This window comes from Cebus imitator, unplaced genomic scaffold (genome assembly GCF_001604975.1).
Source record: "Cebus imitator isolate Cc_AM_T3 unplaced genomic scaffold, Cebus_imitator-1.0 Scaffold102, whole genome shotgun sequence".
Classification (NCBI taxonomy): Eukaryota; Metazoa; Chordata; class Mammalia; order Primates; family Cebidae; genus Cebus; species Cebus imitator.
Window position 1 is genome coordinate 1,555,936 of NW_016107417.1, and position 15,283 is coordinate 1,571,218.

Sequence of the window (15,283 nt, forward strand, 5' to 3'; positions counted from 1 at the left end):
GGCACATGCCTGTAATCCCAGCTACTCTGGAGGCTGAGGCACGAGAATCGCTTGAATCCAGGGGGCGGAGGTTGCAGTAAGCTGAGATCACACCACTGCACTCCAGCCTGGGTGACAAGATCGAGACTCCATCTCAAAAAAAGAAAAAAGGATCAGCAGTGAAAGAGAAACCTTTCCAGAGGCAGCCAGTGTTACCAGCTCCTGAAGTGTCATTCCAGAAGTACTCCACCTGTTTATGAGTGTATGTGCATATGGATAGGCAGATGCCACTCATCTAGGCAGATTTTCACAGCCTCTACATGTGGTCTGTGGGGATCAGGGGCTTCCTGCTAAGGTGTGGGTTAGGCTCCAGGAGTTATATTCATGCTGCTTTCCTGCCTTTCGGTCAGGTTTGGCCATAGGGCCACTCATCAGTAAGAGTGAGGCTTCATTTTCCTTGAGCTCCTCTCGAAGGGAGCCAGCGGCACTATCCATTCTCCTCACCCCTCTGCTGCCTTGGCGTGCTCTCTCACAGGGATTCCTTCTGTCTTTCTCCTGTTGTTCACCTCTCTTCTTTCCTGTTTGTTTGCTCCCTTGTTTGGGTACAGCACATTGATAGCAGCTTCCTGACAAAGGCTTTGCCTTTTCTCTTTATTTTACTTTCATGCGTGATTAATAGTTTAGCTGGATAGAGAATTTCAGGTTGGGACAGGGAACGATGGATGGCTCACGCCTGTAATCCCAGCACTTCTGGGAGGCTGAAGCAGGTAGATTACTTGAGGGCAGGACTTCGAGACCAGCTTGGCCAACATAGTGAAACCCCATCTCTACTGAAAATACAAAAATTAGCCAGACATGGTGCCATTTGACTGTAATCCCAGCTACTCGGGAGGCCGAGGCAGAATTGATTGAACCCAGGAGGAGGTAGAGGTTGCAGTGAGCTGAGATTGCACCACTGTGCTCCAGACTGGGTGACAGAGCCAGACTCCATATCCGGAAAAAAAAAGAGAATTTCAGGTTGGAAATAATTTTTGCTTGACAAGTTTGAAGGATTGCTTTGAACTTTTCTAGTTTCTCAAACTGCTGAGAAATCCAAAACCTTTCTGATTTCTGATTCTTTTTTTTTTTTTTCTTTTTACCCACCTTTGGAAAAGCTTACAGGATCTGACATTTGACCCGGTTCCTGGTGTAGGCCTGCGTTCGTCTGTTTCATTAGGCTCTCAGTGAGTCCCTCTGGTGTGGAAACTCATATCCTATCCTGGGAGTTTCTTGAAACATTTCTTTTCTTGCCCTTTGTATTTTACTGTTCTGTCTTTCTGAAACTCTTATTATCTAGTTTTTGGGTCTCTTGGACTGACCCTCTAATTTTTTCCTCCTTTCTTGCCTGTTTTCTATCTCTTTGTCTTTTTTCTTCAGTTTCTAGAAGATTACCTTTTATCTTTCAACCCTTCTATTGCTTTGTCTTATTGTATTTTTTAATTTCCAAGAGTTTTTTGCTCTCCAAATGATTCTTTAAAAATGTATGTAGCATCCTGAGTTTTCACTGATGTAAGCCTTTCTGATTTCTGGGAGGATGTGAATGTCATATTTGTTTCTTTAAGTTTTCTTCTCCCTGCATAGTTGGTTTCCGCCAGATTGCTTTTTTCTGCTCTTTCCTTTTGTCTCCACCTTCTTTGAAAGAATCTGCCTGAGGACCTTTGGTTGCCCGCTCATAATTATTAGGAGGGGTCTAAAATGCTGTCTGGGAGCCAGAGCAGGTGAGGGTCCAGTTCTAAGTTTCCCAGTAGGTGGTCTGGGCAGGCTGTTTGTTAGGAAAACTCAGTATCAACATCTGGGGGCTCAGTTGGGGAAGTGGGTAGCATGAATACAGTGACTTAACCTGCCACCCCCATTTTTGGCAAGGTCCCCAGGCCATCAACTGTGCCTCGATTTTCCCAGTCCAGAGACCCGACACTTTACCTTTGCCCGAAAATAAACCTCTGTTCTTCCAGGACTGGAGTGGAGAGGTCTCTGGCATGAGAATGTGGGAGGTAGGAGTCTGATTGCTTTTTTTTTCTTTTTTTTTGAGATGGAGTTTTGCTCCTGTCACCCAGGCTGGAGTGCAGTGGCATGATCTTGGCTTACTGCAATCTCCGCCTCCTAAGTAGCTGGGATTACAGGCGCCTGCCACCACGCCCGGCTAATTTTTGCATTTTTAGTAGAGATGGGGTTTCACCATGTTGAGCAGGCTGGTCCCAAACTCCTGACCTCAGGTGATCCTCCTGCTTCGGCCTCTCAAAGTGCTGGGATTACAAGCATGAGCTACCGTGCCTGGCTGAGACAGAGTTTTAACTCTTGTCTCCCAGGCAAGCTGGAGTGCAGTGGCCCTATCTCAGCTCACTGCAACCTGCAATCTCTGCCTCCTGGGTTCAAGCAGTTCTGCCTCTGCCTCCTGAGTAGCTGGGATTATAGGCTCTCACTGCCATGCCTGCCTAATTTTTTATTTTTAGTAGAGACGGGGTTTCATCATGTTTGCCATGCGGGTCTCAAACTCCTGACCTCAGGTGATCTGCCTGCCTCGGCCTCTCAAAGTGCTGGGATTACAGGCATGAGCCACTGTGCCCAGCCCTGAGTGACTTTTGAAAGCTTTCACCCCACCCTCTTTCACCCCACCCTACACATCAGCCCATTCAGCCCATGGCGGGGATTGTGGGGGGACCTGGAGCTGCAGTTCCATGGCCTTTGGAGGATTCCTGGTAGATGGTGGAAAGAGGTGGGTTTTCAGCTTGCCCCAGAGCCAGGCTGTAATGTCAGCTGACCTGAGCTGCGCTCCAGGGTGTGCAATCATGGTGCTGTTGTATCCTTTCCTGTTCTGCCCTTCGGGGTTCCTAGCTTTAAAGTAAAAAAAAAAAAAAATCTATTTGCTGAAGTCTTAGTGGGATTTCATAAGGGAGGGAGAAAAATTAGATGCATACCTGAGACAGGAGCAGGATTTGCATGGGCAAAATCTGGGACGGGGAAGGGTGTTCTAGTGGTTGAGCGAGCGTGTAGGGGAGATGGGCAGGGCTAGGGTTTCTGAGAACAGAGGAGGCAGGAGGATCCAGGAGGCTGAGGCATGGGGGGATAAGGCTGGACAAGCAGGGTACGCTCATTATGGGGGACGTCTGCAAGGACACTTGAAATTCCCACCTGCGGACAGTGAGGAGTCAGATAATTACCCCAGTTTTTAGGAAGAGTGCAGTCATGCCTGTATTTGGGGGATGCTAGCTGTCCCTAGGACATTTCAGGGTCCTCTTCTTAGAAATGAAAAGAGGGAAGTATGTGAGGGATTAAAGAGGTAAAACTGGCCAGACTTCTTGACCAGATGGTAGGTGAGGGAGGGGAAGAGCTAAAGATGACCCTAAACTTAACTGGTGCCTGGGGAGAGGGTGGTGAGGAAAAAGGAGGAGGTGTCTGGTTGGGTTTTGGGGTATGTGTGCTGTTTGGGAGGGGGAGTGAGAGGGTGAGGGGCGGGGGCTAAGTTCTGCCGTAGAATAGGCATTTGCCATGTCCACCAAAAAGCGTGATTTTCTACCCACACACTTCAGCCTGCAAGTGCCTGTGCTGGTAGAGAGAGAGAAGGAAGGTGTGAGAGTCGGGGCAAGGAAATCGGTCCCTTAGAAGACAAAAGAATAATTTTCCAGTTGTTAAATGAGACTATCAAAGAATGCTTACGTTGATATCCTCACAGATTAATTCATGTTGCAAAATGCCATTGGAACTCCCTTAAGACACTGATAGAGTGCCTGTTTTCTTTCTTCCTTAGCTCATTCTCACGTTTGGATCAAATTAAGCACTTGTACACCAGGCCCATTAAGCACTTGTACACCAGGCCTGTAAAAAAGAAAAGATGCTTCTTTATTTGGTTGCTGCCAGCAAAAGGGAGAGTGGAGAAGGGACTCTGTCTACTCTGCCCCCTCACCCCATCTCCATCCCTTCTGGGATGTGTGTGCCACCCACTGTACTGTCAGGAATGGCCCTTAGGGAAGTGAGGAAAGGGCCCTGACTATAGTGTTTGCCAATTTCTGTGGCATAAACATCCCCATTGTGGCCCGTGTCAGGCTACCAACATGATGTCACAGTACGGAGCTGGAGTTGGGCGAGCCCGTGGGAGTGAGCTGTGCCCTGGGCACATGGCTCAGCGTGGTCCTTGCTGACATAGTGTGGCTGGACAGCAGGACCTCATCTTTCAGGTCGTCTGACTTGTTCTAAGGGTCTGTGAGGGTTGAATGGTACTGCCAAGGAGCATCTTAGCAAACAGGGTATCTCATTGCAGCAGCCCCAGCCCCTCAACCTGGGCTTCTGTGGCCTTCTATTTCTTCCTCCTTTGCTCCCCCCCCGCCTCCAATCATCAGCAGCAGATCCAACATGAGTACTAAATACTCACAGTAGTACTGAAAGCCAACATTTATAATAAATGCTGCTTATATGTGGGGCACTATTCTAAGAACTTTACATGCATCAACTCATTTGATCTTTGTAATAACCCTATGAGACAATTATTTTTGTTATCTCTGATTTTATTTTATTTTTGAGACAAGGTCTCGCTCTATTGCCCAGGATGGAGTACAGTGGCGTGATCATACTTCACTGTAGCCTCAACCTCCTGGGCTCAAGCAATCCTTCCACCTCAACACTGAGTAGCTGGGACTGTAGGCACACACCACCATGCCTGGCTAATTTTTAAATTTTTTGTAGAGACAGGGTCTCACTATGTCATCCAGGCTGTTTTTGAACTCCTGGCATTAGGCAGTCCTCCTGCCTTGACTTCCCAAAGTGTTGGGATCACAGGCATGAGCCACCATGCCTGGCTGGTTATCTCTGATTTTACACATGAGGAAATTGAAGCCAAAGCTTAAGCAACTTACCAGAGTCAGTGGAACCCTGATTTGAACCCAGGAAGTCTGGCCCCTGGGGCCTAACCACCATCTTTCCTGCCCTGTAACAGCAATGTCTGGGATTCTCTTTATGTTTCTTTTCTCCTAAGGCCCAGTTATGGCCTCAATGCTGCTGGCTTCTCAGGGTCACCGGATGAAATACAGGATGCCTGGTTCAATTCCAATTTCAAATAAGCAACAAATAATTTTGTACTAGAAGTATGCCCCAAATGTCGTATGGGATATACTTAAACTTTTTTGCTGTTTATCTGAAATTCAGATTTTAACTGACTGCTTTGCGTGAATTTACTAAATCTGGCAAGTGTGAGGTCTCACGCTCACAACCCCAGCACTTTGGGAGCCCAAAGTGGGCAGATCACGAGGTCAGGAGTTCAAAGACCAGCCTGTCCAATATGGTGAAACCCCATTTCTACTAAAAAATACAAAAATTAGCCGGGCATGATGGCACACACCTATAGTCCCAGATACTCGGGAGGCTGAGGCAGGAGAATCGCTTGAACCCGGGAGGCAGAGGTTGCAGTGAGCCAGGATCATGCCACTGCACTCCAGCCTGGGCGACAGAGTGAGACTCCATCTATTTTAAAAAAAATTATCTGGGCATGGTGGTGCACACCTATAGTTCCAGCTATTAGAGAGGCTGAGGTGGGAGGATCACTTGAGCCTGGGAGGTCGAGACTGCAGTGAGCTCTGATCATGCCACTGCAATCTAGTCTGGGCGACAGAGCAAGACCCTGTCTGAAAAATAAAATAATAAAATAAAATAAATTTGCTAATCTCTCATCACTTGGCCCAATAGCCTTATCTTGGGAAGAGTCAGGGGGATGAGAGGAAGCTGAAGCAGCAGACTTGCTGCTCTCATTTCGCTGGCCAGGCTCCCAAATCTCTGATTCACGGTATATTTTAAATGAAAACATCATTAATATCTAAACCCCAAATGTGTCTAACTTTTGCTTTTTTCCTCTAAAGAAAGAATGTTAGAAGAGCATTATGTAGGAACATGCCAAATACAGATTGAAAACTGCTGTGCTTCTCTCCTCCAAGGTTAGCTAATCACCGCAGAAATTCACGAAATCGCTTACAGAATCAGTGTAATGTTGCTCTTCCAGAAGAATCACTTGACCTAAACCAACTCATTCAGAAGACTAAATTCTTTTAAAACTCCCTCAGAGGGAAATGGCACTGCTTTTTCTTATCCGTTATCTCTTGCTGATCAGGCTGACCAGAGATTTTTCTTTTTTTTCTTCTTTTTGTTTGAGATTTGAAACGGAGTTTCACTCTTGCTGCCCAGGCTGAAGTGCAATGGCATGATCTCTCACAACCTCCGCCTCCTGGGTTCAAGTGATTCTCCTGCCTCAGGCTTCTGAGTAGCTGGGATTATAGGCATGCACCACCATGCCTGGCTAATTTTGTAATTTTAGTAGAGACAGAGTTTTGCCATGTTGGTCAGGCTGGTCTCCAACTCCTGACCTCAGGTGATTTGCCTGCCTCGGCCTCCCAAAGTGCTGGGATTACAGGCGTGAGCCACTGTTCCTGGCCCAGACATTTTTCTTAAAGATCAATCTCTGTCATGTCTGATTCAGCTTGCACTCATTATTTCCATTCTTGGAGCAGCTGTGGCAAATGAGTAGCTTGGATGTCAGTAGGAAGTCTTGTCTCTACAGGCTGTTCTTCCTTGGACTGCTGCTTTGCTCTTTTGGTTGTGCCTTCTGGAATGTGATGTCTGTGCTTGTCAGCATTGATGAGTCACAGTGAGAAAGCTCTTAGTCATTCCAGGCCATGGCAGAGTCAGTGCATTAGGTGACACCTGGGGCCAAACACTGGATGTTTTATAATTGAGACTGTCCCAGAACACCTAGGCCCTCTGGTCTCAGAGGGGAAGAGGTGTTCTTCATCTGGTTCAAGGCCAGTCTTTTACCTAAGCCTCACAGCCTCACTCCTGGACTCACCCCACCTTTTTTTTATTGTCACACTTCCTTCTTCAACTTGTCTTTCCCTCTCAACTCCTTCCTCTTCCTCTTCCTATAACTTGCTAAACATCCTCCCAAGCGTCTGCCACGGGTATAATAGAGAATGGATTCATGTCTAGAATACGTAAAGATTTATTACAGCTCAGTAAGGAAAAGACAGCCAGCCTAGCAGAAAAGTGGGAAAATGATAGGAACAGGCAGTTCACAAAAGGAAAAACCTAAAAATATGCCCACAATCATAAGAAAATAGCCAACTTCAGTCATAATCGGGGAATTAAAATTAAAACGATATGGTTTTATACCTAACAACGTTGACAAAAATCAAAGTTTAACCGTGTAAGAGTTGGTAAAGATGTGGGGAAATAGATATTCTGTTGTATTCCTGGTGGCTTTGTAAATTATTAGGATAACTACCTTGGAGACTTATTTGGCAATATTGGTATTAAAAACATGCTTATTAGCCGGGCACAGTGGCTCACGCCTGTAATCCCAGCAGTTTGGGAGGCCAAGGTGGGCAGATCACCTCTGAGGTCAGGAGTTCAAGACCAGCCTGGCCAACATGGTGAAACACCATCTCTACTAAAAATACAAAAAAAATTAGCTGGGTATGGTGGCGTGTGCCTGTAATCCCAGCTACTTGGGAGGGTGAGGCAGGAGAATCACTTGAACCTGGGAGGTGGAGGTTGCAGTGAGCCAATTTCGCGCCATTATGCTCAAGCTTCGGCGACAGAGCAAGACTCCAGAAAAACAAAAACGCACAAAACTGTGCCTATTGTCTGATGCAGCAATTCCAATTCTAGGTATATGTCCTAGAGAAATTTTTACATATTTTATATATGGGGTCATGGTTATTCATTTTTAACACTTTTAATTAACTACTTTTAAACATACACAAAAAGAGAGCAAATAGCATAATGAACTCCATGTACCTGTCACCCCATTTCAACAGTGATCATTTTGCCAACCTATCCAACATAGTTTTTTTTGTTTTTTTTTTTTTTTGAGATGGAGTTTTTCTCTTGTTGCTGCCCCGGCTAGAGTGCAATGGCACAATCCTGGCTCACTGCAACCTCCGCCTCCTGGGTTCAACTGATTCTCCTGCCTCAGCCTCCTGGGTAGCTGGGATTACAGGCATGCGTCACCCCTCTTCTGCCCGCCCCGGCTAGTTTTGTATTTTTAGTAGAGACGGCGTTTCTCCATGAACAACACAGTTGTTAATTGCTAAAAATTGGAAACACCTATTTGTCACTGCCTAGGCTGGGCTGCTATAACACAATACCATAGGTCTGTGAAACAGCAGAAATGTATTTCTCACAGTTCTAAGGACTGAAGTCCAAGATGAAGTGTCAGCAGATCCAGCATCTGGTGAGGGCCCACTGCCTAGTTCATAGATCACTGTTCTCACAGGTCAAAGGGGAAACAGAGTTGTCTGATCTCTTCTGTGAGGGTTCTCATCCCATTCAGGAAGGCTCTGCCACCCAGCCCCTAATGCTCTCCCCGAGGCCCCACCTTCTGACACCGTCACATTGGTTAGGGTTTCAACATAGGAATTTGGTGGTGACACAAACATTCAGGCAGTAGCAGTCCCTCATGTGGCATGGACAAATTGCGGTATGCCTGATACAGCGTCATACGGTCATTAGTGAGGTAGGTCTCCTTGTATCAATGTGGATAGATTTCAAAATAATGTTTGGTAAAAATAAAGCAAGTTAAAATGATTATATCATTTATGTAAAAAAATAAAACATATGGTTATGGGCACACAAATATCTCCTCCAGGTGAAATCAACAAAGGTGAAGCAGTAACTCTGCATTGTGGGCCCCCTGAGAGTAAAGGACCACGAACAGGATCAGGAAGAAACACAAAGGAACTGTATCTGTTTGCAGAGTTCATTTTTCTCTTTGTTAAGTTTAACTTTTATCAAAATAATAAATGTGAGGCTGGGCGTGGTAGCTCATGCCTCTGATCCTAGCACTTTGGGAGGCTGAGGCGGGAAGATCACTTGAGGTTAGGAGTTGGCCAACATGGTGAAACCCCCATCTCTATTAAAAATACAAAAAAAGTAGCTGGACGTGGTGGTGGGCATCTGTAATCCCAGCTACTCGGGAGGCCGAGGCAGGAGAATCACTTGAACCTGGGAGGCGGACATTGTAGGGAACTGAGATTGCGCCACTGCACTCCAACCTGGGTGACAGGGTGAGGCTCTGTCTCAATAATAATAATGATAATAATACATGTGGACAATTCTGAAAGTCAGATTATGCCCTGAGGCTCATTTCCTCCTACCACCCCTGTCCCACTGGCCGCCCCTGTCCCACTGCCCTCCCCATGAGTGCCTCCCAGAGGCTGCCCTGTGACTCCTGCTCCCAATGGCATTGCTCTGTTTAGTGGTCTCCTTTGATGGAAGATTGAGCTCACTTGTACTGCCCTCTCCACCTCAAACCCCACCCCATACATGAACCCACTTTCCCTCCCTTCACCCTGCATGGTTATATTGAACCATGTTTTTGTTGGTGTTGTTTTGAGATGGAGTCTTACTCTGTCACCCAGGCTGGAGTGCAGTGGCGCAATCTCAGCTCACTGCAACCTCCGCCTCCCAGGCTCAAGCGATTCTCCTGCCTCAGCCTCCTGAGTAGCTGGGATTACAGTTGTGCGCCACCATGCCTGGCTAATTTTTGTATTTTTAGTAGAGATGAGGTTTCATCATGTTGGTCGGGCTGGTCTTGAATTCCTGACCTCATGATCGCCTGCCTTGGCCTCCCAAAGTCCTGGGATTACAGGTGTGAGCCACCTCGCCCAGCCCTAGAACCCCTTTTAAGTACATTTTCAGATTTTACTTTATTAAGTTAATATTCACATCTGAAAATACAGAGTGTCTACAACGGTAGCGTTAACTTCTCATTTTCCTGGAGTTGATGTTCATCCCCAGACAAGTTGTACGTTGCCATCCCCTCTTCATTCTTTCAGAGACACCAGGTAGTCTGCCTTTTTGTTTGTTTGTTTAAGGCCACTACCCCAGGAGCTGCCTGTGCACAGAAAGTGGCCTGGGCCTCCCTCCGCATCACCCTGGGAGTTCCCTTGCCTCCTCTGTGCTGGCTGCCCAGGTGCCTGGATCCCTTGTCTTCCTCGTTCTTGGTTTATTTACTCCTTTGCTTTGTTAGTGCCCATCCCTGAGCTTCTTGGGCAAACAGACACATAGGGGCAAACCTCCCAAGGCTTGGCATGTCTCAAAAGATTGTTATTCCACCCACACTGGATTGATAGTCTAACTGGATAGAGGACTCCAGGTTCAGAAATATTTTCCCTCCAAAATTGGAGGACATTACTCCAGAAGGTTCCGGCTCCATGTCACTGCTGAAGACTGTTGTGTGTGACCTTTGGTCTTCAGAAGTGTGGTAGGCTGGAGATGGCCCCCAAAGATCTATAGGTCCTAATCCTAGTTGCTGCCTTAGAAGGAAGAAAGGCTTTTGCAGATGTGATGAAGGATTCTGACCTGGGGAGGTGATCCTGGATCACCCAAGTGGGCCCCGAATGCCATCACAAGTGTCCTTAGAAGACAGAGACCTATGTGGAGGAGAAGGCGACACGGAGATGGAGCCAGAGATGGGAGTGATGTGGCCCCAAGCAAAGAAGCCCAGCAGCCACCGAGGCTGGAGAAGGCCCCCCAGGCCCTCCAAGGGGCGCAGCCCCGCTCACACTTGGTTTTGGCCGGTGAAACTGATGTTGGATTTCTGGCCTTCCAAACCAAAACAGAATATATGTCTGTTGTTTGAAGCCACCAGTTTTGTGGTAATTTGTTACCGTGGCCACAGGAAATAATACAAGAAGGATATGAAACCCCATCTGATCTTTTCTCCGGGTGGGACTTTTGGCATCACACCAGGTGCTGTGAGACCTCTCTGCATGGATGCAGGTCCTTTAGTCCCAGGAGACTTTCCAGCAGGATTCCCCTCCCCCGCCTCTCTTCCGGAGTCCCAGGGAGCTGGGTATTGGACTTGCTGACTGAGTCGCTTGTTTTCTTATCTTTTCTCCTATTTTCCATATGTTAGTCTTTCTGGGTAATGTCCCAAACTGTCTTCTAATTTTTCTATTTATTATGTTTAAAAATTTTGCAACTCTATTTTTAATTTCCTAGAGCTCTTTCTTGTTGCCTTTTTAAAATAGCTACCGCCTCTTACTTAATGGATTGCAATAGCTTTTCTTGTTTCTCTGAGGAGATTAATTATAGTTTTTCTGAATATCTGCTCTCTATGTTACTTTCTCCTTAGAGTTCCCTTTTTAAAAAAATCCCAATTTGTTTTGGTGAATTTTTTGGGTAATTTCCTCAAATATCTGGTGGTGGTTGGCTGACCATTCACAATGAAAAATGAGACACCAGCAGCCATTGCAAAGCTGGGCTGGAACTTGGTGGCCACACTTCTCTCGCTGAGAGATGAGACTGGGCTCCCTGGGGAACACCCTGCATGTCAGCAGCTCCAGGACTTCTGGTTCCCTGGAAAGGAACCTTCCAGTTTGCTGCCTGGAGAAGAGCCTGGTAAGCACCTGCCACTCATTCCTCGAGCGTCTTGTGACGCCTCACCTCCTGGGCCAGCCCTGATGACCGGGGCTGGAGCTTTGCATCTTGGGAAAGGCCCTGTGGCATAGTAGTCAAAGGCAGGACCCGAGGTTCTGAAGCCGGGGATGTGTACCGTGGCGCCAACACATCCCAGCAGCGTGCCTTCCTGCCTTTGTCTCTGGAGCGGGCTGGGGTGACTCCTAGGTCTCTGTAGCTTAGAGCTCTTTACACAGGAGACTCACCGTCCAGCTGCCTGTCCTTTCTAGCCAGATGGATGCTCTTCAGGTTCACAGCGGAGTCACTGTTTCTACCTACATTGGCTTCACATTCTTTAATTTGGTGTTGCCATTGTTCACCTTTAAAACCCAGGGTCACCCTTCCCTGCTGCTTCTCTGCTTCCTGTCTAATGGGTGCTGTTGATTCCACCTCCTTAGATTTCTTGGCACCCACATGAGAACGTCTTCCCAGCTGACCTTCCACTTCTCATCTTTCTTTCTCAAATCCAGCTTCCTCAGAGCTGCCAGAGTGGTCCCTGTCAGTTGCAAATCTGTCTCCCTGATGTTTCCATAGCATCCTAACATTGACACTGCCCAGGCTCCTGGTGGGGTTCGTGAGCTCTGGAATGAGTCTTGGGTCAGCCCTTGGGCTCCTCTCCCTGCTCTCACTCCCTGCCTCAAGCAGGCCACTTCAGGCAGTTTGCCTCCTGCCTCATCTGCCTTTGCTCCAGCCGCCCCCACCTTTGGACCTCCTTCCCTTCTCCGCCCGCCTCCCTCTTCTTCCTCTGGTTGTCCCTTCCTCCTCCCAGACTGGAGTCTTTCCTTCAGGCCATCCTGCTAATTCTGCCCAGGTCTCACGCCTCACTATTCACTTCTCATCTCTGCTGCCTCTCACTCAGCCTGTCCCAACCAGCTGATCACAGTTCCAAATAGCGACATGCTCTGAAAGCCATCGCTGTGACCTGCATCAGGATAAGCAGATGAGAGAAAGGGATTATTTTTTTTTTTTTGAGACAGAGTCTCACTCTGTCACCCAGGCTGGAGTGCAGTGGCGTAATCTCAGCTCTCTGCAACCTCTGCCTCCCAGGTTCAAACTATTCTCCTGCCTCAGCCTCCTAAGTAGCTGGGACTACAGGCATGTGCCACCACACCCAGCTAATTTTTGTATTATTAGTAGAGACGGGGTTTCACCATATTAGCCAAGCTTGTCTTGAACTCCTGACCTCATGATCCACCCGCCTCAGCCTCCCAAAGTGCTGGGATTACAGGCGTGAGCCACCACATCTCACGGTGAATCTTAGCCTCACGCCACTCTGCAGCCTCATTGTGACCCGGAGTATTTATTCACTGGTTCATTCCCCCAGAATTTATTGAATTCTGGTCTTCGGCACTGTGCTAGGGAGGTATGGGGACCAGGGCTCCTGTGCCCAGGGCCCTCGCAGTGTCTACTGAGGGAGACAAGTGGGTCAACAAATCTTTGTAACATTAAATTCTGTTTGCTGGGGACACAGATGCCACAGAGACCTCATGAAGAGCCCCCTGAGCAGGACAGTGGGTCAAGGACAAGGACAGAGCTGAAGGAGGTGGCTGCTGGGGAGTATGGGGAAGGCATTCCTGAGCCAACTCCTGTAGGATGTGAGGGAATGGGGATGAGTGACCCCACGCGAGCTCTGTCCACGCTCCATGCTGTGGGTCAGCAGGAAGCTGGCTCTTTGTGCGCCAGGGGGCAGTGTTGGCCCTGAAATTCTCACTGCTTTCCAGTGAGGCTGGGATGGAGCAGCCACCTCACTCCAGGTCCACAGGACCCCTCACTCTGCTTTCTCTGAGGCCCCCTTTGTCCCCCAGTTCACAAGTCCCAAGACCATGGCGCCAGTCGCCTCGGTGCCACCCTCTCCCACTCGGCTGCGCCTCTGAATAGAGGGTTGCCAGGGCGATGGAGCCCTGCTGGCGCTGTTCATGGCTGTTTGTTGCGACAGCACCAGTGCTCCTGGCGATCCAGAGCCTGGCCAGCTGCGCCTCGGCGAGTGTCTGTTTCCATCTTCGGTACTGTCTCTCCTGTCTTCTGTGTCCGTCACCTGCATTGTTTCCAGTGTCCTCCCTTCCGCCCCCCTGCCCAGAAATCTCAGCCTTTGTCCTCTCCTGGGTGCTTTGATATTGGCCGTGGCAGCCCTGAGAGCCAGGTGGAGTCCTCCTTTCATCTGTCCCTTTTGGCTGCCAGCCCTGGGCCCCATCGGACACGTTTAGAGCAGAGCCGCCTGGGGAGAGTGGCCCCATCCGTCAGAGCTGCCACCGCCACGGCCCCGGGTGCTCTGCCAAGAACTCTTCTTTCTGGTTCTGACCTGCTTTCGCTGGCAGCTGCAGAGCCTGGCTGGGGGTGGGGGCACAGCCTGGTGTGGGTGCTTGTACCGGCGGCAGCTGGCCTGTAGGAAGTAGACGTGTGGAGCTTTGTTGGTTCGGAGGTTCCTGGGGCCTGTCTCTGCATCGCATTCTTTCTTCTCTCCCCTCCTCTGCTCTCCAGTGCACCTCGGAGGACTTGCTGAGGGACACAGGTGCTCTGCTGGGCTTTCAGATCCAACTTGCTAGCAGGCCGCCCCCGAAGCAGGGCCTGGCCTTTCCCTTCCTCGGTGGCCTCTTGCTCACTGCTGCCCTCTGAGGCTGCAGGAGACGCTTTGTGAGGACGGGAATATTTAGGACGAAGCAATGTGGGGCCTCAGCTGCAGTAGCAGTTAGGTGGCACCCTGCCGTGGTCCCCAGCAAGGCTGCCCAGCCCTGGGGCCACATTGTCTGGAGCAAAACTTGGGCGAGGACAGCCTGACAGCAGGATTCTCTTCTCCTTCTGGTTACAAGAGGCATCCTGGGAGATGTAGTTTAGGTCTGAAGTAGTGGGATTTCAGGGACAGTTTGATGATTTATTAGACAAACTGAAACTGCCGTGGCTTATCTGGGACATGTGACTGCCGGCACTGTTCATCGGCTCTCGCTGGAAAGCTCTGAGTACCACTGGTGGCCCCGCTGGAGGCCAGGCCAGTGACGCACGGCTTTTATCAGAAGTGGGGTTTTTGGTTTTGGTATTTTGGTTTCCAAGTCCCTGTCGCTCTGTGCTCCTGATGAAAGCCATGACTTACTCTTTTAGCTGGGTGAAGAGTCCATAAACCAACCCTGATGGGTCCAAGCTCCTGCTCTGGAGCAGAGACAAAGCAGGCTCCAGGCCGGCTCTGCTGGCGGCGTGGGTATGTCACTCAATCCCACTGCGCCTGGTTCCTTATCTGTACAGGGAGGGGATGAGGGGCTGTGAGGGCTACTGAGTGAGTCTGCATGAGGAGCCCACAGTGGCCCATGCCTGGCAAGGAGCAAGGCTCTGCTGGGGTCGCTGCCCACTGCTGTGCCCCCTCCATTGGCACTGGCCGGGCATGCAGGTGGAGCTCAGCGAGTATGTGTCGTGTGCTATTGAAGCAGCAGCTCTGTCCGGAGCTGGGCAGGTGCTGGCAAGGCCCTTGCCCTGCCACAGCCTGCAGGTTGTCATAGGTCTCTTCTTGGCTCCCTTCTGGAAGGGGAATGCTGAGTTATTGATCTGAAGGTGAAGCCGAAGGGAAGTGGAAGCTGTGGAGTCATCCCGAGAGACAGCAGGGGAGGAAGCAGGTGCTCCACACACTACTGGCTTCACTGTGGCTCATTCTTGCTCGCAAGGAGTTATTTACACGTCCCAAGTGACAGTCAAAGCTGTCTTATTTCCTGGTCTCTTATGCACAACCCAAGGCCAAGAAAAGGGATCTGTCAGCTGGCATTTGCAGAAAATAGCAAATGGGTCTCTCTGGGCTGTGAGCTCTCTGGAGAGGAAAACAGGGTGCAGGATCTTTGGGTGATGGTGG

At 49.1% G+C, this 15,283-nt stretch overlaps 1 protein-coding gene across 4 annotated transcripts in view; it reads left to right on the forward strand.

Moving 5' to 3' along the window:
* Positions 1-15,283, forward strand: part of PC (pyruvate carboxylase) — a 111,263-nt gene that overhangs the window by 63,195 nt on the left and 32,785 nt on the right. The window contains exon 1 of one of the 4 annotated variants that reach the window (XM_037741559.1): positions 12,531-12,549. The exons of 2 other annotated variants lie outside the window; for them this stretch is intronic. Coding sequence is in view for 1 of the 2 variants with exons in the window: in XM_037741558.1 (XP_037597486.1) it covers positions 13,371-13,457 (87 nt within the window). In the remaining variant the exon portion in view is untranslated. Of the gene's footprint in view, positions 1-12,530; positions 12,550-13,168; positions 13,458-15,283 lie in introns of those variants that run through there. One more of the 4 variants, XM_037741558.1, reaches the window with a different exon arrangement.